The sequence below is a fragment of the Camelus ferus genome, chromosome 18 (genome assembly GCF_009834535.1).
Source record: "Camelus ferus isolate YT-003-E chromosome 18, BCGSAC_Cfer_1.0, whole genome shotgun sequence".
Classification (NCBI taxonomy): domain Eukaryota; kingdom Metazoa; phylum Chordata; class Mammalia; order Artiodactyla; family Camelidae; genus Camelus; species Camelus ferus.
In genome coordinates this window covers 19,036,782-19,062,579 of record NC_045713.1, presented here as the reverse complement: position 1 = coordinate 19,062,579, position 25,798 = coordinate 19,036,782, and the positions used below count along the sequence as shown (strand labels likewise).

Sequence of the window (25,798 nt, the reverse complement as noted above, 5' to 3'; positions counted from 1 at the left end):
TGCTGCCTTTTTGGTTTGTGCAGGCTAGCTGAGTTAGTTGAAATGGGATTGTTCATTTGTGCTCTTCAGATGTTACTCGCTTGTGTTACCTTAGGCAATTACCCATTGGTCTGTCTTGTGACCTTGACATCACAAACAGATAAGAACTGGTCTTAGCCTGCGTACAGATGACTGGATAAAGAAGCTGTGGTATATTTATACAATGGAATACTACTCAGCCATAAAAAATTAAAATAATGTCATTTGCAGCAACATGGATGGACCTAGAGGCTCATTCTAAGTGAAATAAGCCAGAAAGAGAAAGAAAAATACCATATGATATCAGTCGTATGTGGAATCTAAAAAAATGATAAATAAATTTATTTACAAAACAGAAACAGACTCACAGACATAGAAAACAAACTTATGGTTATCGGGGGGAAGGGAGTGGGAAGGGATAAATTGGGAGCTCGAGATTTGCAGACACTAACTAATATATATAAAATAGATAAACAACAAGTTTATATTGTATAGCACAGGGAACTATATTCAATATCTTGTAGTAACTTATGGTGAAAAAGAATATGAAAACGAATATATATATGTTCATGTATGACTGAAGCATTGTGCTGTACACCAGAAATTGACACATTGTAAACTGACCATACTTCAATTAAAAATATATATATACAAAAAAAAAACAGTCTGGGTAGATCCAGAGGCTAGAGCTAAACCAAATAGCAGCTGTCAGAAACATTGTAACGATGCAGTGAGCTGGAGGTAATGAACTACCTAATGGAGGAAATGATTCTAAAGTTCCTTCCAACTCCGTAGTTCAGTGAGCTTCTGCTTTTTTTTCTGTTAAATGTTCATAGTATCTAGTTCATACAGCTGCTGCGAGGATGAAAGGAGATAAAGTACATAAAAGCCTGGCACTGAATAGATGTTCAGTCTCTATTAGTTGAATATGAATCTATGAAATAGACTACGAAATCCCAATCCCATCTCCAGGGAAGTACCAACCTCAACCACTAGAGGGGACTCTCAGTCACATTCACATGACTTCAAATGAGACTCACGCCGCTGAGGTGGCAGGCAGCCCTCCCAATACACCAGCCCTTCCCATGCCAGGAAACTCACTCCCACTCAGGAAACCTGGCTCCACGCTGAACTCCATGGTGTTTTCTCTGAGTCACTATATTCTCCCACAGTTGCAAAATGATTTGGCAAAAGTCCCTCAAAGTCTTTTACTGCTGAGTAATATCCAAACTCCTTGCAGTAATCAGAGGCCTTTCTCAATCTGGCCCCAACCTATCTTTCCAGCCTGAACTCCCCTGACCCTTTATACTGCAGCCACACTGGACAAATCATGCTCCTGCCTCTTTGCTGTGGTTCATGCTGTGTCTTCTTGATCCCTTTCCCCTATCTTGACCTTCTGAAACTCCACTTCTTTTTTGGTGATGCAAATGTCACCTCTTCCATTACTCCCTGCTCACTTCTCTAGAGTGATCTCACCCACCCTTGAGCTTACACACCACATATTACACCCAACTATCTGTATTGAATGATTTCTGTACGTGCATCTTTTCTCTTCAATAGATTAGAAACTCCCTAAGTAGAGAGGCCAGTGGGTAATCTGCCCAGAATAACACAGTAAGTGGCAGAAATGGGATTCTAACTCGTGCAATCTGACTCCAGAGAGCTCTTACTCTTAACCATCAATTCACACTATATAGTCATCTTTTATTAGACACAGTGCCTAACTCAGAGCTTTGCACACAGTGCCATTTAATAGTTTATCAAATGAATTAAAAAAAAACTGATCTAATTAGCACCTCTTGAACCTTCACTGACTTGTGGGCTATTGGGAACCAGCAAGTTGGTCTCATTAATCTGAATTAGAGTGCCTGGCCATAGATCTAATTATGAGCAATTTCAGAATCATAATGACTGTTCCATTTTGTCTCTTGATCTTTAATGCATATAAGGACTTACTCTCAGCTTCTAAGGGAGACAAAAACAATGTGAGTACTTACTGAAGCTGAGGAGATGTGTTTTTGTGAAGCTTCCAGCTCACATCTTTACTGTGAAGTGAGGGAGATGGACTGGATGGTCTCTGAGGGCCTCTTCTTCAGTTTATAACAGTCTATGATTCTGGGAGACAGAATGGAATTAAAGAGAGTTTCTGCCTCTGTGTCAGAAGATGCCATGTTGAGTCTCAGCTCTCCAACTCTCAGATTTTCCATTCTGTAAAATTTGATTCATCCATTCAAAAATTTTGAGTGTCTGGGGTAGGGGACACAGCAATGAACAAGATAGACATGGCCCCTGCTGCTAAGAAAAGCAGATGACACCTATATTGTGGGGCTGTCCTAATGAAGAAACTGAAGTGGACAAGATGTTGTATAAACTATACAGTCTAGTACAGAATCAAAAGATAATGATCTTGACAGGATTTCAATTTTACCAAATCCAATGACTACAAAAATGTTACCTATCTTGCTGTTTTTGATAAAAACCTGACTGTATTTTAACCAAACGCTGTCAACTTCCCATGCAGCTTTCAGGCCTCTCCCCTACTCTCCATGTAAAGGTAGGCAAGGATTATCCGGCCTCTGGATACAGGCACTGCCAGGTTGCCAGGTCCCTAGCCCACTCCTGCAGGCTTCTATCTGAAAGTCATTAGGCTGGGAGTCTGGATGCCTGGGTTCGCAAGCTCTCAAGTCGTCTCAGTGACTCCAAGTCACCTGCCCACGCTCAGGTTTCAGTTTCCTCATCTGTGAAAGGTAGGCCACATCCGTTAGGAAGCCATCTCCCACGGCTACCGTGAAATACGCATGGGATCATTTAGCATTGGGCCGAGCCTGGCTCAGGGAGGCCAAACTCCAGAGGGCTGGTAAGGGTTCTCTTAAGGTTCCATCCAGCCCCAGGCCACTCCTCAGGCTGCACTGGGACTAGCAGAGGCAGCTGGGTTCTGGTCCCCGCTCCAGGACTCATTTGCCGCGTGGTTCTGAGTGAGGTCACCAGGCGGCCCTATAGGCTGTTCTGCATGGAACCTGGAGGGTCTGGACCGTCTCAAGACGGCCCTGGGGAGCTTCTAGGTTGACTGAAGCTGACGGAGCGGACACGTACCAGGGACCAATGCACCCACCGCGGGAAAGCTGGACGCGCTGAGGGGGTGTGTCACGTGACGGGCTCGGGGGCGGGCGGGGGTGGGGCCTGGCGCGCGCGGCTCCGGGTGACAGGGCGGGCGGGAAGGGGCGGGGCCTCGGGCGGGGCTGCCGGGGGGAGGCGGGCGGGCGGGAGGGGAGGAGTGGAGATGGCGGCGGCGACGGCTCAGGGGGGCGGGGGCGGGGAGCCCCAGGGAGCTGATGGGGTCGGCCCGGGGGTCCCGGGGGAAGTGGAGATAGTGAAGGGTCAGCCGTTCGACGTGGGCCCGCGCTACACGCAGCTGCAGTACATCGGCGAGGGCGCGTACGGCATGGTCAGGTGAGGGGCGTTCCGGAGTAGGGGGCCTGAGGGGGGGCGCAGACAGGGGTGCTTAGAGCCCTCTGGGTCTTAGGGACTTTGAGCATCCTGAAGAAGCAGAAGCTTCAGGAGGCCGGGGAGCGTTCCAGGGAGAGGGCCTTTGAGTGCTTTCTGGGGGAGGGGGCGCTGCGTAGGATCTAAGGAGAGGGGGTCTTGGGGGCTTTGAACTGGCCATTCTGTAATGAAGGGAGGGATATCTGAGTATATGTGGGGGAGTTTTAGGGACCCTATTGACAGAGGGTGAGGAGAAGATAATAAGTATTCTTGGGGAGGTAATATCCTTAGTGAAGAAGGAGTGAAGGACCCTTCACTGGGGAGAGGATGTCTTGGATGCCCCACAGTGGGGCTTGCCAAGGAGTGTGAGAGAGAGAAGAGCAGAGCTCAGGGCTAGGCAGGGTGGGGCAGGGCTTTGGGCCTGGGGCCAGGAACCCAGTGAGCGATGAGGGGTCCAAGAGTCCCTTCCTCCAACTTTTAGGAGGGGTCTGTGAGTTCTCCCAGCCCCACTGGGTGCTCTGGGCCTTTGTTCATCTGGGAATAGCTCTGCTGCCCAGGTACCTTCCCCTGACACCCACCCCTGCCATATCCCTTCTCGTCAGTCCCTCCTATGACTCCCTCCTTCTCACTGTATTTGCCTCACTCACTGTACATCCTCCACACACACCCCCACCCCCGATCTGTCTTGGGTTGAGCAGGCCCATCCTGGAAAGGGGAGGATGAGGGGTCAGGGCAACTAGAATGGAAAGGGTTGAGGAGAGGGGAAGTCAGGGATCAGTCAGTCTCTTCCTCTGTTTGTGAAGTCATTGAAGGGCTGCCTGGCTGGTCCCCAGCTTTCTCCCTGGAGATCCCAGGCCTTCACAGCAGGAAGGAACCAGCATTGTTTATAACTGGCCAGAGCCCTCTCCTGCTCCCTCCCCTCCCTGCCAAGGCCTGGGTGGGGCCACTAGGCCTGGACTCCCCTTTGGTAAGGCCACACGACAACATCTCTCTGGCCCTCTCAGCTCAGCTTACGACCACGTGCGCAAGACTCGAGTGGCCATCAAGAAAATCAGCCCCTTTGAGCATCAGACCTACTGCCAGCGTACCTTGCGGGAGATCCAGATCTTGCTGCGCTTCCGCCATGAGAACGTCATTGGCATCCGAGACATTCTGCGGGCACCCACCCTGGAAGCCATGAGGGATGTGTATCCTTCACCTTGGCCAGATGGCTGGCCAGGAGCAGCCTCAGAGCTGGGCTGGGAGAATGTGGGCTTGCTTTCTATTTCCTTCTTTCCTACCACCCTCCAAAACAAACCCACTAAAAGAAACTTTCCTGCAGAAAAGAGGCCACAGAGTATAAGAGGACGAGGAGCCCTATGAATCCTGGCCTGCTGCAGCCAGGCAGTGTGGCCTTGGGCAAGTCTGTTCTCTAAGCTCTGCCTCTGTAGGGGGCTGGGCAAGATGGGCTCTATGGGAGCTTTGTCTTCTGACATCTGAAATTCTGTGACGTGAATCAGCCTCTGCCCACGGTCAGTTCTTTTGTTTAACAGATGATGATTCTTTCTTCTCTGGGTCCTCAGACTGGAAGGAAGGCAGGAAGGAAGAAAACTGCTCTTTTTTGAGGGCCTGCTATGAGGCTGGTGCAGTGCATGCCAAGTGCTTTGACACTTCTTATTCTGACTTCCAGCTGCCCTATGAGATGGGCCTCATCAGCTCCATTTCAAAGATGAGGGAACTGAGGCTCAGAAAGCCTCAAATCAAGTGCTTCTGTTGCTGCCTCCTCCCCTCCCCCATGAGAACCTGTCCTTCTTTGAGACTTCACACTCAGAGCCCCACCCCAGTCACTGGACCTGCACCTCGCCCAGGAGGGACAGCCTTGCCTCTGTTGCTCTCCTCCCATCTCTCTTTCCTAGTTTGTTGTCCACTTCCTGCCTGGCTGTTAGCAGCTTTTAACACCCATCACCTCTCCCCTACCCCACCCACCCTCAACCAGTCCCAGCCCTCCACCCAAGAGTGGGAATTTGTATTGCAGTGTCTGCAGCCCCCACCACAAACTGTGGGCAGGAAATCTCCACACTCACCCCTAGCTTGCCATGTGACCTTAACCAAGTCACTGCGTCTTGCTGGGTCTCCTCATCTATAAAACAGCAGGGTTGATCCAGATGTTCTCAGAAGACCCTTTAGAGGCTGATTCTGAAAGACAGCCCTAATTTATTCTTCCAGAGACAAGCCACATGACATTGATTTGTTTGTTTGTATTTAGTCCTTTTTTTATCTTAAAATACAAAAGGACATTTACTCCTCTGTCTTTGAATATATGGCCAAGCACTCTGAGTAGGAGAATGCGGTTGGGAGTTTCTCCTCATTTGTCTTGCACAAACCATTCCCATAAGGCAAGCATTTATTTTTGAGCAAACATTTATTACATGCCAGATGGTGTTCATACATTATCTCATTTAACCTTCTCAACTGCTGTGTGGCTCCAGCTTTTATAACAGCAATACTAGTTCATGTTTGCTGAGTACTTACAACATGCCAGGCATTGGGCTGGCAGCTCTACATGGGTCATCTCAGCTAATCTTCACAACCACTCTCTAAAGAACAATTTTTTTTGCCCTACTTTGCAGATGAGGAAATAGAGGGGCAGACAGGTTGAGGGCATAAAGCCAATGAGTGGTGGAGTAGTGACTCAGACACTGGTGGGTGAACTCCAGAGCCAGCACTCTTAACTGTAACCTTCTCCTGCCTTCCACCACTTATTAGCCCCATTTTTCCAGTAGGGAAACTGAGGTCACAGAACCAAAATGCTTTATTCAGAGTTACCAGCTGAGATACGGCAGAGGCCTTGAACCCAACCACTAAGTATGGGCTTTGCCCAGCTCATGATATGGGTTGGCAGGTTGGCAGGTCTGTTGAGTCCCCAGAGGCATTGGCTGGAGGGATGTGAAGTAACCAGAATCTGTTCTTCTTAACCAAGTGCCTCCTGCTACCCCCACCCGGGGGTCTCTGGTACCAACCTCAGCTACATTGTGCAGGACCTGATGGAGACAGACCTGTACAAGTTGCTCAAAAGCCAGCAGCTGAGCAATGACCACGTCTGCTACTTCCTCTACCAGATCCTGCGAGGCCTCAAGTATATCCATTCAGCCAACGTGCTCCACCGGGACTTAAAGCCCTCCAACCTGCTCATCAACACCACCTGCGACCTTAAGGTCAGAGGGTTGAGTGCCTGTCTCCCTCCCCAACCCCCTGGGGTCTCTGGCTTCCAAGTGACCAGTAGCCCCCATGGGTAGGAGAGTATCACAAGCGAAGGGAACAGCACAGGGAGAGTCATGACTGTATGAATGCTTGGGCCCTGGAGGCCTCATGCCCCAAGTTTAGCAGCCTGGGTTGCATTCCAGATCTGTGATTTTGGCCTTGCCCGGATCGCTGATCCTGAGCACGACCACACTGGCTTCCTGACGGAATACGTGGCCACACGCTGGTACCGGGCCCCAGAGATCATGCTTAACTCCAAGGTAGGGGGGGCCATCCACCCCTCAAGAGAAGGGGTTGGGTCCCAGAAAGCCCTGGAGCCACCTCTGAGCCAGGAAATGACCCCTATGATGCAGGAAGTCTACCCCATGGGCCTTGTCACATAGTTCTGGTCCTCGGGCTCTAGAAAGAAACTGAGAATTACTTCTGCTGGGCTTCTGCCCTTTGCCTCTCTGACTGGTGTTGAACCTTGGTTGGGGGTCGGGGGGTGGCTTGGCCCAAACAACAGAGCCCTGTTGAGGCTGGCCCAGGAGCCCACCACTTTCTCTTCCTCCCCAGGGCTACACCAAGTCCATCGATATCTGGTCTGTGGGCTGCATTCTGGCTGAGATGCTCTCCAACCGGCCCATCTTCCCTGGCAAGCACTACCTGGACCAGCTGAACCACATTCTGGGTGAGGGGGGCTGACTAGCTCAGTGGGAGGGAGATGCCCTTATTGGAGGTGAGATTTCTTTAGGTTTCCATCATGCATGGAGCCCCTACGGAGATTCAGAGTATTTCACCGAGGTGTAGATACTGTCCCCATTCAATAGATGGGAAAAGCAAAGCTACATACACCCAACACTTAGGAAGTATTAGAGCCAGAATTTGAACCTAGGGCTGCCCAAATCCAGACCCCTTTTGGCTCCTTCTATTGGTTCTTGGCTCCTTCTATTCCCAGAAGGGAGAGATTGCTCACCAAGTCACCTGCCTTACACACAGGTATCCTGGGCTCCCCATCCCAGGAGGACCTGAATTGTATCATCAACATGAAGGCCCGAAACTACCTACAGTCTCTGCCCACCAAGACCAAGGTGGCCTGGACCAAGCTTTTCCCCAAGTCGGACTCCAAAGGTGAGAGAGACTTGGGGCTGGTGTGGGATAAAAACTGGGTGCAGAGGAGGGTACCTGAGCCCAGCAGCTAGCTGCCTGAGTAGATAGGCCCCTGGGCACAGAGAAGCAAAGCAGTGCTTCTGGGAGCTCCTCGGCCCTTCCCTTTGACGTCTGACACCTGTCTTTCCCTAGCTCTTGACCTGCTGGACCGCATGTTGACCTTTAACCCCAACAAACGGATCACAGTGGAAGAAGCTCTGGCTCACCCCTACCTGGAGCAGTACTACGACCCAACAGATGAGGTGGGGCCACCACCAGCAGGGCTGGCAGGTAGGTCGATGGGTGGGCATCCCTCAATTCCTGTTGTGAACCTCCCCACTTCTCTGCCCCTCCTAGCCAGTGGCCGAGGAACCTTTCACCTTCGACATGGAGCTGGATGATCTACCCAAGGAGCGGCTGAAGGAGCTCATCTTCCAGGAGACAGCCCGCTTCCAGCCTGGGGTGCTGGAGGGCCCCTAACCTGGACAGATGCCTCTGCTCCCTGGGGCCTGGTGAGTATCCCCCCCGAACCCACGCACAGATTCACCCTAAGACCAGGCTGCCCACCATGCCCCCACGTAGTCACAAGCTTGCTCACGTCCATGATCTACGTGAATGGTGGCAACAGAAGGGCCAGAGCCTGCCACAGACCTGTGGTCCCCCCAGCCCTACCTGTCAATGCCCTTCAAACTCCAGCCCCAGTAGCCATTCCAGGCCCTCAGAGGTCACTGAGGGCCCCTCTCGCCCATCTGAGGAACAGAGCCAGGAGTTGGCTTCCCTAGTCTGGGCAGAGTGGCAAGTGGGGCAGTAACTGCTTTGGGAGGAGCTGGCAGCACCCAGTCTGACCCACATGCTAGGCTTCTCCACACCTGGTGTCCAGATCAGCAGTCCATATACCTCTGGGGGACACTGCTGGGCCTACCCCCACCCACACGCTCTCCGTCCCTCCTCTGGTTGCCTTTCTGTCTTTGGCCAGTTGCAGCCTGATTAGCAAGAAGGCAAACACCCTGGGTTCAAAGCCCAGCTCTGACACTTAGTAAGGGCTGTGTGATATTGTGCAAGATACCTCACCTTTCTGCATCTTGGTTTCCTGGAGACGGTCCTGATAATGAGAGCAAACTCCTACCTAGCACCAGGCATTGTTCTAAGAGTTTTACATATATTAACTCATTTATGGCAGTATCTTGAAATAGGCACTAATGTTATCCCCATTCACAGATAAGGAAACCAAGACCCATCCCACTCAGCTGTACAGATGAAAGGAAAGATGTTGGGGTCGGGGCTCTGGCAGGTCTGCTTGTGGGGAGGGGTGTGTGCTAATGGTTCCTTTCCTGCCTGCCTTTTTGTTTAGGTCCTGCCTTCTGCCTGCCCCTCCCCTGCCGGACTGTTAGAAAATGGACACTGTGCCCAGCCCAGCCCCCGACAGCCCAGGTCAGGGCCAAGGGCGGGCCTGGCCACCTCCCTCCGCTTTGCTCAGGAGTTCTGCTTCAGGCAGGCCAACGCACTCTCCCTCCCCCACCCCTCCCAGGACCTGAGGGGCTCAGGTGGCCCCAAAGCAAATTCCCCTCTGCTGCTCTGCCTCCATCTGCCCTGGCTATCCCAGTCTCTGGTAGTTCTGGAATCCAAGGGCTCTGGCTGCTCCGGGACCTACTGAGGGGTCAGGTGGTGGAGGAGGGGGAGGCACGGAGGACACTGAGTAGGGACTCAGGGCCAGCCCTGCCTCACTCACTTCATTAAAACCCCACCCCATTTTCCCTGAAGGAACATTCCTAAGGCTCAAGGGCTAGTATCCCTGAGGAGCAGGGCCCAGGCCTAAACTCCCTCCCCCAACAAAGCTGCCACATCTAACGTCCCGCTGCTTCTGTGTGTGGGTGAACAGAAGTGGAGGTGGGGCACCTGCAGAGCCCAGTGCCCCTTCCACCCCTTGTGCCTGTATCTAATATATAAATATAGAGATGTGTATATGGATGGCCCTGGCTCTGTCTGTATTCGCCGATGCCCTGACCCTAACCCTTGCTGCTTTGAGGACTGACTCTCCAGCCCAGCCGCTTCCTACCTGTGGCTTTACCTGGTGTGGTGGCCTTTGGCTCCCCAGCTGGCCAGGGTTGAGAATGGGAATGTAAGGAATTCCAGACTCCTGGACAAAATGGGATCAGTTTCCCCCTTAGTCACTGTCCTTTCCCCTCTCTGATGGCTTCCTGTCTAACTGGCTGGGGGTGATTCTGGAATGACTCAGGGACACCCTACACACCCCCGGATTCTTTGAAAATGGCCAGGAATGATACATTACATACCCTGGCCACATGAACCAGCGGGAAGGGGGAAAGTTGTCACACACCTGATGGGGTGGGGGTAGGGGGACTTGCCTACCACCCCTCCGCCGGTGTGGCCACAGAGGGATTCTGGGGTGTGTGAAGGGCCTGGGGATACGAGGGCCAGACCTGCCTGGCCCTACTCCTGCCTCTACCCGATCCCCAGCTGAGCCCTGCAGTCTGGCCCCAGGCCAGCAGCAGGCTCAGCAGGTCCCAAGGGGTGTGGTGCGGGCCGGTGGTGGAGCCAGCCTACATCAGCCAGGCAGTCTGAGAGGCAGCACAGTCCATCGGGAGCGGCTGAGCTCGCGGCAGCTGGAGCGTGGAAAGGCAGCACGGCCATGAGCCCTCTGCTATACTATGCCCTGCCCACCCTGGGCAGCTATGTCATGCTCTCCATCTTCTTCCTACGCCGGCCTCGCCTGCTGCACACCCCGTGGTTTCGAGCCTTCTGTCCCCGCCTGGGGGCCCACCGGGGAGGTGAGCTGGGCCAGGGTAGGAGGTGGGATGGCTACTGAAGGTGGAGTGAGGAGTGAGACAGGTGCCAGAGTGCACAGCAGAGACAGTAGGTCCAAAGGGCGAGATGTTAAAAGGAGAGCAGAGATCAAAGTAGACAGAGAGCCAGATGATGGCAGAGCAGGATGTGGAACAAGGAAGAGGCCGTTCAAACTGGTCCGACTGGGGGTGAGGAGGCAGGGGGCCGTGGAGGGAAGGAGGGAGGCCAGGCCCCAGGAACCCACCCTAGCTGCCCTACACAGGATCTGGAGAGCGCCTGGAGAACACCATGGAGGCCATGGAGAAGTGAGTCCACCTGCCCGGCCAAGCTGCCGGGTAAGGTTGTGCCAGCTGTGTGCGGCATGACACTAAAGGGTGCCATTTACCTTCTGGTCTGGGTGACCGGAGCCCCCGGGAGGTGTGCAGTGCACAGCCTGCACATCCGGCCTGAACTGCCCCATGTTCCCCTGAAACGCCCCACCATCCTGCCTTCTGGCCCATCCCTATCTGTCCCCCATCCCCTCACTGATCTTCACTCCCATAGCTCCATGACCCAGAGAGCTGACCTCCTGGAGCTTGACTGCCAGCTGACTCGGGATGGCGTTGTGGTAGTGTCACACGACAAGAACCTGTCCCGCCAGTCTGGCGTGAACAGGGATATTGGCAGCCTGGACTTTGAGGTGGGCCCTGCCCCAGCCCCCCACTGTATCCAGTGAGGCTCCATGCATCCACACGTGCCCCCTGGTGACATGCCCCTGCTCTCCCCAGGAGCTGCCCCTCCTCAAGGAAGAGCTGGAGGTTTACTTCTCACCAGGTGAGAGCACGGACTGTGAGCCCTGGGCTGAGCTGGCCCGAGGGACCTCAACCTCCTGCCCTCTCTTCTCCTCTGGGACCCACCCCCTCCCCCTGGCTTCTCACCCCAATTCCACCAATCCTTCTCTGATCCCTCTTCCCACAACTCCCCAGGCCACTTCACACATGGGTCAGACCGGCACATGGTGCGTCTGGAGGACGTGTTCCGGAGGTTTCCGAGGACGCCCATTAGCGTGGAAATCAAAGAGGAAAATGAAGAGCTCATTTACAAGGTGGTGCTGCAGGCAGGGGTAGGTGAGGAGGGCCAAGGGTTGGACAGAGGCCTGACTTCCCCTGTCCCCCTCATCTCTTCCTTCTCCCAGACAGCAGACCTGGTGAGGAACTTTGACCGCAATGAAATCACCATCTGGGCCTCAGGGAAGAGCTCAATTATGAAGAAGTGCAAGGCTGCTGTGAGTCCCTTTTTCCCTCCCTGCTCCAGCAGCCCTTCCTCCCAGGAGGAGGGACCTAGGCCAGAGGGGTCTAGAGTTTCTGGAGGAGCCCTGAGCAGGGTCTCCAAGAGTGAGATTTGGAGACAGGGGCCTGGCTCAGAACATGTATGAGCTAAGGCAGGCCAGAGGGACAGGGAGGGCGCTCTTGGCCTGGAACCCCTGGGCTAAGATGTAGCTTTGATCCTGCAGGTGGTAGGGTTTCCTGAATGTTCAAAACTGTTTCCCCTGCAGCCCAAGCCTCCTCTGTGCTCCCCCAGGAGCAGACTGATCTCCCTTCTCACTTCCCCTTGCCTCCCAGAACCCTGAGATGCCCACCTCCCTCACATTAAGCCGAGGACTCTGGGTGCTGCTGCTCTATTACCTGGGGCTGCTGCCCTTCATCTCCATCCCCGAGAAGTTCCTCATCTGCTTCCTGCCCACTATCATCAACAGGTACCCTCAGGGTCCCCGCCTTCCTCCCTCATCCTCTTCCTTTTCTTACCTCAGAAAAACACCCCCCCGCCCCAAACTCCATTGTGCAGGGTCTGGTATGGAGCAGGAGATCCAGTGTCTCCAGCTCCCTGGCTTCCCTTGAGGATAACCCGCAGGGTCCTTTGAAGACAGCAGTTCTCACCTAGCATTCATGAGTACTAAGGGGGCCATGAACCCCCTGAAAGTCCATGCAAATGCGTGTTGATGCAGTTGGAGTCTTAGGACAAAAAGTTTATTTGTTCATCCAGTCCTCCAACAAATATTTATTGAAACTCTGTTTTAGGTGCACTTACTTGTAATTAAGACCAGTGTGGGTAGGGTAAGGACTTCCCTGAGCTTACAGTCTGGGTGGGGAGACAGATATTGATTAATTATAGCATAACTCTCTGATTCTCAAGCAGAAAAGTGAGGATTTTCCTGCTGGGAGGCAAGAATTAACAAAGTAACAGCTAGGCAGAGTAACAGGAATTTGGATACTTGGTCAGCTCTCAGGCCAGGGCCCTCCCTTTGCCTTCTGAGACCTTCTCAGTGGCAGCCCCAGTGCTCTCTGCTCCCCTCTGTTGTCCTGAGGGAAGCTCCCCACCAACCCCAACCATCCCTTGCTACAAAGAGATCATTATACCACAGAACTTAGGGTACATAACTTGTTATGCAGGGTTTGCAAAATGTGTTCACATCCTCGGTTTTTTGAGCTTTACCTTGCAGCACCTGCAGGAGGTACAGGAACCATGCCTCCCCACCATAGTGCCCACGGAGAAGCTGAAGCTCAGAGAGTTTCTGTAATTTGCCCAAGGTCACATAGCAGAGCCTGCCCTAGGACACTGTGAAAGCCTCCAAAGTCACCCCTAGAGTGGGACAGTTGGCCGACCCACTAAGTCTGTCTGGTCTCAGGAGGCTGATCAGGCCCAACCAGGAGAACCTCCAGATTGTGTATCCAGCTTAGGAGTCAAGCTGCATTCTGGTCTGGGCCCTGGCCCCACCACGGACTTGCTGTGTGACCTCGGGCAAGTCACTCTAGTTCTCCAAGGCTGTTTCTTCCTAGGTAAAATGGTGAGGAGGGCACCCTCAAAGCATGGAGTCAAGGATATGGGAGCAGAAGGTCACTGAACAGTGGGTGAATTGTTCCTCTGGGCAACCGCAAGTGTTCATCTAGAGGGGGTGGAGTTACACTGGTCTAGGGGGTCATTCCTACCCCACCCCACCCCTGTGACAGAGAGAGACCCAAAGGGCTGATCATGACACCTCCTCTCCGCAGGACCTACTTCCCATTTCCCTGTTCTGGGCTGAATCAGCTGGCAGCTGTGGTTTCCAAATGGTGAGGTGGGCAAGAAGGCGGGGTGGAGTGTCCCTTCCCTCCTCCTTAGTCCCATCGCATCACTGCCTTTGCCACCCCACCCCCACCAGGCTCATCATGAGGAAAAGTCTGATCCAACACCTGGAGCAGCGAGGGGTACAGGTGAGCAAGTGGGTTGTTCCCAGGGGGAGCCCAGCACAGCTCTGCTACTGACTGGCTGGGTCACTTGAGCAGGTCACCTTCTGAGTCTCAGTTCCCTCGTCTGTCAAATGGGGTAATGGTATATTTAACTCTTCTGAATATGCAACTGGTACTTAGTCAAGGCTTGATCAAGGCTAATGATGATGATGATGATGATGATGATGATGTATCAAACCCTCCTGATTCCTGATGACGGGGGTTGGGAAGAGACCAGAGAAGGAAAAGACCAGCCCAGACCATCCCCTCCCCCTCCCCTGAGCATCAGCTCTGTTTAATTAGCAGACCTTTGTTGAGAACTAAGTGTTGAGAACACAGTTCCAGGCACTGTGCTCCCAGGGAAGGAGCAGGGAGCCCATCATCAAGGGCAGAGGAGGAAAGGAAGCAGGCATTGCGGAGGCAGCCAGCAGACAGAAAGGAAACAGTGCTGCGGTCTGTGGGGTCAGTGAAGGCCTTCTGGAAGAAATGAGAAGCCCACTCGCAGGGCGGGGAAAGGGAGGGCATGTCAGGCAGGAGGCTCAGCACAGGGGAAGGGCAGGAGGAGCAAGAGGCCAGCAGAGGAACCAAGAGGGGTCCCTCCAGGCTGCTGTCTGGAGGAAGTGGTACAACGGCAGCTGGAGAAGGCAGCAGAGGCAGCAGCAGGCAGCCTGTGAACCTCAGTAAGGAGCCTGGACTTCAGCCCAAAGGGAAGGGGAGCTTTTCAGGGGCTTAAGCAGGGGAGAAGACCTGATCCAATTGAGGCTTATTGAGTGAGGTCACTCTTGCCATCACATGGAGAAGTGATCGTGGGTAGCAGAGTCTCACTAGGAGGCTGATGTGGACACTGACAGGACTGGGGCTTAGGTGGCAGCAGTGGGGATGGATGAAGAGTTAAGTCAGAGACAGGCCGGGACTCAGCCACTGATTGGCTGTTGGGGGGAGTGAGGCATAGGGATGACACAGCTCTTGCAGATCAGCCCTCCTGCTCCATGGGTCTTCACCACAGCTCTGGGAGGTTGGACCATCACTCTCATTTGCCAGAGTAAGAAACTGAGAGGTCCAGTGACTTGCCCAGGGTTCAAATACCATCTCCACCTACTTCAGTGCCCACAGGAGAAGACTCAGGAGGCAGGGAAGAGGCAGAGCAGCAGCAGATATGGGCAGGCTGGGAGGCACTGGTGGGCTGGTAAATGTTCCACAACCAGCTCTCCCCGGGGAGGGGGTTGGAATACCTGATTTGAGCACGAGATAATTTCTCTGCTGTATTTACTCCCACCTTGGCCAATTTCAGGCTACCAACATGAAGTCACTGAACAGAGTTGGGATGAGATGCACGGTAGCACACCATTATGTAGTATTTCCATCTTATACATTCAATAGCTGTAGATAATCTCCAGAACATAGGTAATGGTAAAATGTCGTAAAATAACAAGGAAGTGATGAGTTTTGAATATTTATTACTGAATTGTAAGTTTCTATAATATTTAATAATGGCTGCATTTAATAACCAGTTTGCAAAATTCCTGAAAATGTAACAACCAGCTCCAGCATAGTACTGCCGGGAGGTCTCCACAGAGGAGAGCACCCCATATCTGGGTACAAGGGGAAGTGCCAAGTAAAGTTGTTGGGGAACTGCAAGCCTGTCCCTCCCCACTCAGGTGATATTTTGGTGCCTTAATGAAGAGTCAGATTTTAAAGCAGCCTTCGACCTGGGGGCCACTGGCATCATAACTGATTACCCAACAGCCCTGAGGCGCTACCTGGACAACCATGGACCACCTGCCCCATCCTACTAACCCAGAGTTTCTCACGCCTCACCCCCTCCTCTGTTTCTCTTCCCCAATAAATATGCTCTTTTCAGTCATGTCTTTGTGCTTGGCGGGGGTTGGGGGTGGGGTGTGGTTAGAGCCTAGAAGACTGCAAAGATGGCAGCTTGAGGCAGAAGAGGCCACCCAAGAGGCCAGCTGAGGGCCACAGTCTGAGGCCCTAACCATCCTGACCCACTGGTTCCACCACATTCCAGACCCAGAGTGATGCCACACCCTGTGGCAACCTGACCTCCACTCTCTTCAGGAATGTCCCTTGCAAGGCCCTCTGCCCCTTCCGGGCCACAGACAATGGTTCCATTCTCCTGAGGCCATTAAGAGCCCCAGACACGTAGCAAGGGACTCGATTTGCCCCTGTGGGCCTCCTGGCCTGGCTTCAGAGGGTGGGCATGGCAGGCCCATCTGCTACCTCAGCTGTTCCAACCTTCCATTCCCAAGTCTCCCACTCCAGAAGCTCCCTGAGTTCCTCAACCCTCTCCAGCCCTACTACCTTATTCATTTAATGAATCACATATTTCACAAAGGTTTATTGACTACTCTAGGCCAAGCTGGGTACTAGGGCCACTGCAGGAAACACGACAAGTCTAGTATGGCAGACACATGTTTAAACATGTTTTCAACCGAGTTCAGAGGAGAGAAAGGAAAAGGGGGAAGCCCACAGCAGGCCCTAACCCTGCCTGGAGGGGCAGGGCATCAGAGGAGGCTGCCTGGAAGAGGTGATGCACAACAGTAGGAACTAGCTTGTTCTGAGGCTCTGGCTCCCTGGGGTCTAACACGGATGGTCACCTTTAGCTCCTCCCATTCAAGAGTTGGTCCCCGGTGCTATAGCAAAGACGGTGAAATCAGACCAAAGTGAGAATCGCAACTTTGCCTCTTGCCAGGTGGTTACACTTTGGAGAGCTGCTAGACGTCTGTGAACCTCAGTTACCCAGTAAAATGGGAACAATAGCGGAAGCTGCCTCCTAGGATTGCTGTGAGGATTAAGGGAGTGGGGCACCAGTGCTGGGTAAATGCAGGTAATTATGACTATTATTTCCCTGGAGTGTGCATCCAGACACCAACCCGCTCCTAACCCCATGCCAGGTCAGGTACCTCAGATCCTCGCCCCCTCAAAGACCGCAGGAGGCCAAGGGGGCGACTAGACCCAGGCCGCGGGGCGGGCCAGCTGGGTTGCCGGCCGCAGCCGCATTTCCGGGCCGGCGGGAGCCGGGAGCAGGGGGAAGGGCAGCCCAGGCCTGCGCTGGCCGCTGTGTGACGCGCCCCCTCATTTGCATGCCGCACGCCGATTGGCCACGGCGGCCGCCGGGACCAGGGGCCGGCCCCCTCCCCCTCCCGCCGCAGCGGCGGCAGCAGCTGGTCTCGGTGTAAACAAGTCGCGGCGGCTGCGAACCCGGGCCGGGGGGGACGGCGCCCACCAGGAGCGCCCCCCACTCCCAGGCCAGGCCACCCCGGCGGACCGGGCCTCCGCGCGCCCAGGCGAGGTGAGGACTGCATCGTCAGGGCTGCGCGTCGCCCCGCGCCCCCGCCCCGCCAGAGAGGACTGCCCCCTTCCCCCGGCTCCCGCCCCCCACCCTCGCGCCCCAGGTGAGCCCCGGGGTCTCAGGTAAGGCTCCGCGATGCAGGTAAGATCCCCTTGGTATAGACGAGGCCTCAGCGCCCCCAGGTAAGATCCCCTCCCCTCCTAGGTGACCCTCCACCTTCAGTGAGGCCTCCTGCCTTCTCCAGGTGAGGGATCCTCTCTCGGGGTGAACTCCTTGTACCTCAACTGAAGTCGCACCCCCCACCCCAACCCTGGCAGTTCAGAAGAGGTCCTAAGGACCTCCTAACCCGTCCATGCTACTCCTAAAGGGAGAACTGACAGCTCATCCACTCTAGAGCCCCTTCCTCCAGTTTCAATTGCCAGGTCAGGAGGGGTGAGGCCCAAAGCAGATGGGTGACTCATCTGGGGCCCCTCCTAGCCTCAGTTTCCCCTTTGATGCAATTTGAGGCCCCCTCAGTGAGTCAAAACTGAGACGACTCTGGCCCCTGGAGAGGCTGCTGGCTCTGGGGAGAGGAGACAGCAGCCAAGTGTGACAGAGAGAGTCCCCATGGCCCAGGGTGTGCCTGCATGTGTGTGGCCTGGGTCCTGACAGCCCACTTACTCCCTCCCCTGCAGGCACTGGGCTCCCTCTGCTCCCCGTGGGCCGCTCCCCGCGTGGGGCCACTGCCCCTGGCCCCCGCCATGGTGCGGATTTCAAAGCCCAAGACGTTTCAGGCCTACTTGGATGATTGTCACCGGAGGTATAGCTGTGCCCATTGCCGAGCTCACCTGGCCAACCACGACGACCTCATCTCCAAGGTAACCAGGTCACAGTTGGGGCTGGAATGGGAGGCTAGGGGGGCTGCCTGGCAGCTCCCCACCAATAACCCTGACCTCCCCTCCTTTCTCCTTCCCACCCTTTAGTCCTTCCAGGGCAGTCAGGGGCGTGCCTACCTCTTCAACTCTGTGTGAGTATTCAGTCTCCTTTCTTTACCTGTTGTGATCTGTAACCCCTGGCATCATGCTGAGACTCCCGAGTCCCCTGGTTTAGGCAGGAAGCTGTGATCGCCCTTCTCTTGAATGCTAAGGACAGACACAGTTGGATACAAGCTAGAGGGGGGCTCTCTGATGGCGGGACCCTCCCTGGGACTGCCCCCGTGTCCCCACAGGGTGAACGTGGGCTGCGGGCCAGCCGAGGAGCGGGTGCTGCTGACAGGCCTCCATGCTGTCGCTGACATCCACTGCGAAAACTGCAAGACCACTTTGGGCTGGAAATATGTGAGTCAGTGACCTCTGACCCCAGGCTAGCCTTTGATCTGACCTCACATCACCTCCTCCTCACAAGCAGTCATCTAGTAATCTTTCAGAGTGTAGAGGCCCAGCTCACCCATGTTCTTCTCTGACCATGTTCTCCTCTCTCACATCCTGAAAGGGCTTTTAGAATTTTTCTCTTAACTCATCCTTCTCCTCACGGGCACAAGTATTCCCATTTTAGAGATGAGATATAATCAGAATTACCATTTATTGAATGCTTACGTGCCAGGCACTGTTATTTACTTGGCATGTATTATCTCATTCAATCATCACAGCAATCCTGTAGGTAGTCTGTTATTATCTCACTTTACAAAAGAAGAAAGGAAGACCCAGAGATGTTAGGTAACTTCCCCAAGGTCACACACACTGGTAAGTAACAGAATAGGGACTAGAATCCTTGTGTTGTTTTTTAACTCCAAACCCTTGACCACCAGCTTCTCTTGCCATTCAGAGATCAGAGAAGTTGCCCAAGACCCCCCAGCAACATGGAGCTTGGGTCCATGAGCCTCCTTTTCCACTGCCCTCATTGCCACTGCTGCTGTTCACGGTCTGATATCACTACCCTCAGTCTCATTTCCTTATCTGGCAGTGGAGGATAAAGCCACCACCTGGCACCCACGATTGTCATGGGGATCAGATTAGATGCAGCAAAAGAAGATGCTCTTGGGAAACTGCAAGGGACAGGATTCCTCAGGGATCTTGTGGCGCTGTGGTGCCTCTGTGAGGTGGATGCCCCAGGCAGAGACAGAATCCTGACCCTGGCACTGCCACAGATTTGCTTTGTGTCCCTGGACAGGTGGTTTGGCCTCTCTGGGCCTCTGTAAAATAAAGAGGTGACCTAATCCAGAGGTCAAAAACTCAAGTGCTTGCATCAAAAACTCAAGTGCTTACAGGGCAAAACAGATACTGTGGATCTGCAAAAGGGGCAACATAAATCTGGAGATGGGGGCAGGCTGGCAAATGGGAGTGAACATAGCCTGCCCCGTATTATAGTATTTTAAAGTTACGTTTATTAAACTGCTGGCCAAACAAAACACATGGATAGGTCAAAATTGGCCCTCAGGCTACCAGTTTGTAATCCCTGGGCCTTTTAGAAATATCCATATTCTCTCTGTTGGAGCCAACTTTAGTACTTAAAAATTACGTAATTCAGAGAGTTTTGTCCATCCCCTGTTAGTGAGAAACCTGGCCCTGCCATTTACCAGCTCTGTGTCTGTGGGCAAGTGGCCTGGCTTCTTTGGGTGACAGTTTCCTTCTATGTAAAGTGGGGCCAGTCATACCCACTCCCCAACCCCTGTGCCTTTTGGTAAGGCCCTAGCTCCAAGGATGACAACCTCTCCCCTCCTTTCAGGAACAGGCCTTTGAGAGCAGCCAGAAGTACAAAGAGGGGAAGTACATTATTGAACTCAACCACATGATCAAAGACAACGGCTGGGACTGACCCCTGTTCTGACGCATGTGGCTCCAGCCCGGCCTGGCCGCCAGGGGGCGCCACTGGCTTCCCTCTACCCGAAGGGAGCTCTGGACCCTCAGGGCCCGTGCAGAGGAAGGATCCAGCTCCTGTACATATATTTTATTGCATGCACTGTGACATTGGTGGGAGATCAGAAAGTGGACAAGGTGGACGACACCCCCGCACCTCCCTGCGATCTGGCTGGCTTGGATCTCATTTTTAACCCCCTCCTGCCCCACCTGCCCTATAGATATGGCCTGTGTGCTGCTCTTTTGGCCCCAGTGCACCATCTGCCCTATGAACTTCTCCTCCCACTGGGTCCCTCTTACCCCGCGCGTGTCTGCTCCCCTTGTTCTGTAGCGTTTGTACATAATAAAACAATGGATTGGAGACAGCCCCAGGCTCACGTGGAATGCGGGAAGGGGGGACTCAAATGTACATTCCTGCCTCTGTAGACCTGTTCCCTTCTGAATCCCAGAAGCATAGGGTAGGCTCAGCGGTCAAAGTTGGGAGCCTGCGCTCACGGGGCTCAGCTATCTTCTCTAGCACCCAGGGCGGGTCTCACTAACTGTGGAGATTCCGGAGCCCACTCTGGTCTCTATGCCTTGACCTCAGCTGATCAGCGTTTTCTCAGCCTAAGTTTTGCCGCCGCCTAGGGGCAGCTCTCCTGGGAGGCAACCGCGCCGCCACTTTAGCCAGTTCCCTCGTCTCAACTACAATTTCCAGCGGCCCCAGCGGCATCTGCTTGTCTGCTTCGCGCGGAACCTCGAAGGTGGGCCTGCTGGGAAGTGTAGTTCCGCGGGTTTCCCAGCGCGGGACGTTCTGGGAAATCCGGGCGCCAGCCGTCAGAGAGCGTGGAGCTGTGGGCGTCTTTAAACTTTTGAGACTTAGCCGAGGGTGGGGTTTTTTCAGAATGGGAACCAGGAAAGACTCCAGGGTTCAGGTCTCGGCTTCGGACTCCTCAGGATCCCCGATGCCCAGCATAACAATAAGTTCAGGCCGCGTCCCTCTAGCCCTGCTCCTTCCCTCCAGTCATGCTTCATCCCTCCAAGTCTCATCGTCCAAGTGAAGAGGGATCACCTGCCAGGAAAGTCCGGGGCGCCAAGGTCTGCCCCAGGACTCTAGGCTCCATCCCAGGGTCTAGGCCCCGCCCATCAGTAGCTGATCCCTAGCCGGGGCTCCCCCCGTGGGAACGGGGACCAGCTGGCCGGAAGCGCCAAACTGCGTCCCTGTCGAGCTCCGGGGATCAATCAGGCCGAGGAGTTAATTATGTAATGAGGGGGCAGGGGGTTGGGGCTAATGAAGCCTGGGGGTGGGTGGGGAGGGGGAAAGGGGAGGGTATCCAGGTATCCGGCCCCCTCTTGGACCCCTTCCAGGCCCCAGGGGTCTCCACCCCAGCCCAACTCCAGGGCCCCAAAGAGGGGAGGGGCTGTGATCCTGGATCTGGAAGGGGCTGAGCTGTGAGCTATAAAGGGGGCATCTCTCAGCACTGGGGCATTCTAGGCAGCGTGACCCGAGGCCAGACAGAACTACTCCATGTACCACCCACGAGAGTTGTACCCCTCCCTGGGGTCTGGCTACCGTCTTGGGCCCCCGCAGCCTGGGGCAGATTCTAGCTTCTCGCCTGCCCTAGCAGAGGGCTACCACCGCTACCCGGGTGAGCGGTGGGAGCAGCTCCTATGTAGGAATTGGGGTGGGGGCTGTGGCCCTTGGCTGGCTCCTCATTCTCCTCCCATCTCCAGATCTGGACACTCCCAAACTGGACTGCTTCCTCTCTGGGATTGAGACTGCTCCCCGCACTCTGGCTGCTCCCCCACCCCTACCCCCGCTGCCCCCAGCCCTGGGCGCTGAGCCGCCCCCACCAGCCCCAGAGGCCCTTCATTCACTCCCTGGAGTCAACCTGAGCCTGGAGAACCGGGAGCTATGGAAAGAGTTCAACTCCGTGGGAACGGAGATGATCATCACCAAAGCTGGGAGGTGAGGGGGCTGGGCCAGGGTCAGAGGACCCAGTGTGTTCTTGGTGGGAGTCTCTTGGGAAAGGCAGAGTTCCTGGTGATGGGGCTAGGCGTGGGGGTCTCTAGAGGGGTTAGAACTCCGCTTGAGTTCAGAGTGTGACTGTGGCTGAACCAGGGGTCATTCTGTGGCAAGGGTCAAGGGTCAGTCTGTGGAGTCTGTGGCTGGTTTAGGGACTAACATATAGCAAGTGTCCATAGTTAGTCTGGGCCAGGGTCAGAAAGTCCAGCTGGCTTTAAAGTTAGTATGAGGGTCAGTCTGCAGCTAGAGTCAGGATTCAGATTATGACTGGGGTCAAGGACCAGCCATTGACCAGATCAGGGAAGATTGGTCAGGATAAGGGGTCAGTATGTGACTAGATCTGGGGTCACTTTGGAGGCAGGGATATGGTCAGTGTGTGGCTTGTGTGTGGGTCTTTATCTAGACCAAGAGCTCAGGCCCTAGTATGGTCCTCTTTTTATTTTCTCTGAAGCAAGTTTGTCCAGAGCTATAAATTCTGGTGCTGGAGATCAAGCAAGACCAGGGTGGGGAGCAGGAGACTCCTGGCAAGATTTCCAGGAGAAAATTGTGTCACTCCTGCTTCTGTAAGTGGAATTTGAGGGGCCAGGAGTCAAGATTCCGGACTCTGCTCCCAACCTGCTGTGTGACTCTGGTCAGATCACTTGACCTGTCTGTCCTGTTTCTCATCTGTAAAATGGGATGAGACAAGCTTCCAGCTCTAAGATCCTGCCCTCTGAGTTCTGACTCCACATTCTTCCAACTTTCTGTGATGAAACTGGGTGAGCCAGTGGCTATGCTCCCCCACCCAAGCCAGTGCTGTGCCCACACATGGTCAGTGGGTTGCTCCAGGCATCTTCCATCCCGTCCTCCATGCAGGCGCATGTTCCCTGCTTGCCGAGTATCGGTCACCGGCCTGGACCCCGAGGCCCGCTACCTGTTTCTTCTGGATGTGGTTCCTGTGGATGGGGCTCGCTACCGCTGGCAGGGCCGGCGCTGGGAGCCCAGTGGCAAGGCAGAGCCCCGCCTGCCTGACCGCGTTTACATTCACCCTGACTCTCCTGCCACCGGTGCCCACTGGATGCGGCAGCCTGTGTCCTTCCATCGCGTCAAGCTCACCAACAGCACACTGGACCCCCATGGCCACGTGAGGCCCAGGCTGGGACCCCGGGATGAAGGGTGGGGGTGGGGCCAGGGTGAGGAGTCACTCCTATTTCTTCCCTCCCAGCTGATCTTGCACTCCATGCATAAGTATCAGCCCCGCATACACCTGGTGCGGGCTGCCCAGCTTTGCAGCCAACACTGGGGAGGCGTTGCCTCCTTCCGCTTCCCTGAGACCACGTTCATCTCCGTGACAGCCTATCAGAACCCACGGGTGAGTGACCCTGCTTGAGGGGGTGGTGCACCCTGCCCAGGCTACGGGAGTTTTGATTCTGGATGTGCGCCCCCAGATCACACAACTGAAGATCGCAGCCAATCCCTTTGCCAAGGGCTTCCGGGAGAATGGCAGAAACTGTAAGAGGTGGGCATCATTCATTCATTCACTGGTTCATTCATCAAATGTTTATTATTAACTGTCCACTTTGCCAGGCACTGTGCTGGATGCCAGGAACACAATAGTAAGTAAAAACATTTATTCACTAATCGATTCGACAAATATTTTTTAGCCCCAGCTTACGTGCCAGGCATAGTTCTAGGTACTTAGGATGCATCAGTAAACAAAACAAAAGAAACAAACTCCTGCCCTCATGGACTGATAGTCTAGTGGGCGGAGTAGACAAGTAAACAAAAGAAATAATTGAATATTATGTAATATGTTAGGGATAAGTTCTAAAGAGAAAAGAAATAAAGGAAGGACGAGAGTGAAATATTAGATAAGAGGCCTGGAAAGGCCTCAAAAAGAGGACATTTGAGAAAAGACTTGAAGGAAGTATGGGAGGGAGTCATGTGGGAACATCTGGGAACATCATGTGCCAGGTCCCTGAGGTGGGGAGCGTGCCTGCGGTGTGGCTGGTGTGGAATGAGAGAGGTGATGGGGAGCCAGATTATGGTGGGCAGGAAAGGTTTAGTTTGTCAGGACATTGGCTTCTATTCTGAGTACCACCCCCTCAGAGCTGGCCTTGCCCTCAAGGCACTTAAGAGTAAGGCAGGAGACACAGACATGAATTCAAGGATCATTCTAACAAATCTAACAGTATCACTGTGGACAAAGGCTGTTGGGAGGGCTTGTGGTACTGTGGGAGGTCCGGAGGCCTTCCTGGAGGAAGTGATGCCTGAACTGAGACAAAAAGGATGAGTAAAGCAGGTGAAGAGGGGACAGAAGAGGATTCCAGAGGAGATGGGCGAGTGAACAAGGTGGGATGAGTGGGATCAGACTACATCCTGGCCTTGTTGCTTGGAAAGTTTCCATGGATTCTAAATGCAATCGGAAAGCACTGGAAAGTTTTAAGTGAGGAATAAATCCCAGCTCTGCTATTTTCTAGTTATTTAATTCTCTGGCCTTTAGTTCCATCATCTGTAAAATGGGTATAATAGTGGCACCTAGCTGATAGGGTCCCTGGGTGAAATGCTTGGCACCTGGTAAGTGCTGTTATTACCATCATCACCATCACCATCATCATTATCATCATCACTGTTCCCCAGGGAGCGAGACGCCCGTGTGAAGAGGAAACTGCGGGGCCCAGAGCCAGTAGCCACAGCGGCCTATGGGAGTGGAGGTGCGTGCCGTCCCAGTGGTGATGGGACCAGCCCTGAGATGCTGATCCTCCTCAGCCCTACCTGTCCTTTCTGTCTCCCCAGATGCACCAGGTGGTCCCTGCGATTCCACACTGGGTGGGGACGTTCGTGAGTCAGATCCAGAGCAGGCCCCAGCACCCCGGGAAGCTGCCCCTGCCCAAGCTCCTCCATGTGGTGGCCCCAGTGCCGAGGCCTACCTTCTGCACCCTGCAGCTTTCCATGGGGCCCCCAGTCACCTTCCAACTAGGTGAGTGGGACAAGGGCACAGGGCTGGGCTGTTCCAGGCTGAGGGTCCTTTTCCCTGTTCTGACACCTGCCTTTGCACTGCAGGAACCCCAGCTTCCCTGAGGCTCCTGATTCGGGGCGCCCAGCCCCCTACTCGGCTGCCTTCCTGGAGCTGCAGCCTGGGCCAGCAGGCTCAGGATACCCAGCAGCTGCGCCCCCAGCATCCTTTGCCTCGCACTTCCTCCAAGGGGGCCCCTTCCCCCTGCCCTACCCTGGGGCTGGGGCTTACCTGGATGTGGGCTCCAAACCAATGTACTGAGCCTTTGCTGAGCCCTTGTCTCCCTCCCTGTCCTCCACCACAGGCTTCCAGCCCCCTTCCCCCAGGCCTGTAGCCCCCTCACTTCCACTGGCCCCATCCCCCACACCAAATGGCTGCCTTGGGCCTCCCCCACCCCACTTCACACTTTGATTTCACTCCCACCCCCCTCTGGCTTCAAAGCTGTGGCTAAGCTGCTGGGAGTCCAGCTGGGGCCAGCTTCCCCTTCCCGGCTCTCACCTCGGTGTGAATGGAGGGAGGCTCTGCTTGGCCAAATGGGGCCTAGGACCGGCACTCCCACCTCCCTGGCCTCACTCTTGGGCTCAGCGAGCTCTACCCTCTCGCCCCAGTGCAAGCCACACCGGTCTATTCTCAGGACCAGAGTATTTTTGTTAATAAAACTCGAAAAACATCAGTGCTCTAGAAACATTGGGCTAACGGTGTTCGGCCCCAGGGTGGGGCTGGGTGAGCAAAGATTTT

The 25,798-nt window shown here is 54.3% G+C and overlaps 4 protein-coding genes across 15 annotated transcripts; all 4 read left to right on the top strand.

Moving 5' to 3' along the window:
• Positions 1-3,259: 3,259 nt before the first annotated feature.
• MAPK3 (mitogen-activated protein kinase 3) lies at positions 3,260-9,837 on the top strand. The gene is made up of 9 exons (XM_032460522.1): positions 3,260-3,468; positions 4,506-4,688; positions 6,506-6,695; positions 6,885-7,001; positions 7,297-7,411; positions 7,720-7,851; positions 8,023-8,132; positions 8,227-8,381; positions 9,221-9,837. The coding sequence occupies exons 1-8, from the start codon at positions 3,299-3,301 to the stop codon at positions 8,347-8,349; spliced, it is 1,140 nt and encodes a 379-aa protein (XP_032316413.1). The 5' UTR covers positions 3,260-3,298; the 3' UTR covers positions 8,350-8,381; positions 9,221-9,837.
• Positions 9,838-9,988: 151 nt separating this feature from the next.
• GDPD3 (glycerophosphodiester phosphodiesterase domain containing 3) lies at positions 9,989-15,779 on the top strand. Of its 10 annotated transcripts, none has more exons than XM_006184323.3 (10): positions 9,989-10,658; positions 10,937-10,979; positions 11,218-11,353; positions 11,442-11,487; positions 11,640-11,758; positions 11,849-11,938; positions 12,276-12,409; positions 13,704-13,763; positions 13,853-13,904; positions 15,578-15,779. In XM_006184323.3, exons 1-10 carry the CDS (start codon positions 10,520-10,522, stop codon positions 15,713-15,715), a joined length of 957 nt encoding a protein of 318 aa, XP_006184385.1. In that variant the 5' UTR covers positions 9,989-10,519; the 3' UTR covers positions 15,716-15,779. The 10 variants fall into 10 exon arrangements, 7 of the variants coding, with proteins under 7 accessions (XP_006184385.1, XP_032316409.1, XP_032316412.1 ...); XM_032460518.1 differs by having other exon boundaries at positions 11,640-11,776; XM_032460521.1 differs by having other exon boundaries at positions 10,524-10,658; positions 10,924-11,009; positions 11,640-11,776.
• Positions 15,780-17,098: 1,319 nt separating this feature from the next.
• TBX6 (T-box transcription factor 6) lies at positions 17,099-25,733 on the top strand. Its single transcript, XM_032460514.1, has 10 exons — positions 17,099-17,101; positions 20,688-21,302; positions 21,535-21,688; positions 21,774-22,008; positions 22,921-23,188; positions 23,270-23,416; positions 23,493-23,563; positions 24,685-24,758; positions 24,841-25,024; positions 25,108-25,733. The coding sequence occupies exons 3-10, from the start codon at positions 21,568-21,570 to the stop codon at positions 25,319-25,321; spliced, it is 1,314 nt and encodes a 437-aa protein (XP_032316405.1). The 5' UTR covers positions 17,099-17,101; positions 20,688-21,302; positions 21,535-21,567; the 3' UTR covers positions 25,322-25,733.
• YPEL3 (yippee like 3) lies at positions 17,202-20,426 on the top strand. Of its 3 annotated transcripts, none has more exons than XM_032460524.1 (5): positions 17,202-17,329; positions 17,901-18,083; positions 18,189-18,232; positions 18,434-18,542; positions 19,930-20,426. In XM_032460524.1, exons 2-5 carry the CDS (start codon positions 17,967-17,969, stop codon positions 20,017-20,019), a joined length of 360 nt encoding a protein of 119 aa, XP_032316415.1. In that variant the 5' UTR covers positions 17,202-17,329; positions 17,901-17,966; the 3' UTR covers positions 20,020-20,426. The 3 variants fall into 3 exon arrangements, with proteins under 3 accessions (XP_032316415.1, XP_032316414.1, XP_006184386.1); XM_032460523.1 differs by having other exon boundaries at positions 17,210-17,348; XM_006184324.3 differs by lacking the exon at positions 17,202-17,329 and having other exon boundaries at positions 17,359-18,083.
• Positions 25,734-25,798: the final 65 nt, after the last annotated feature.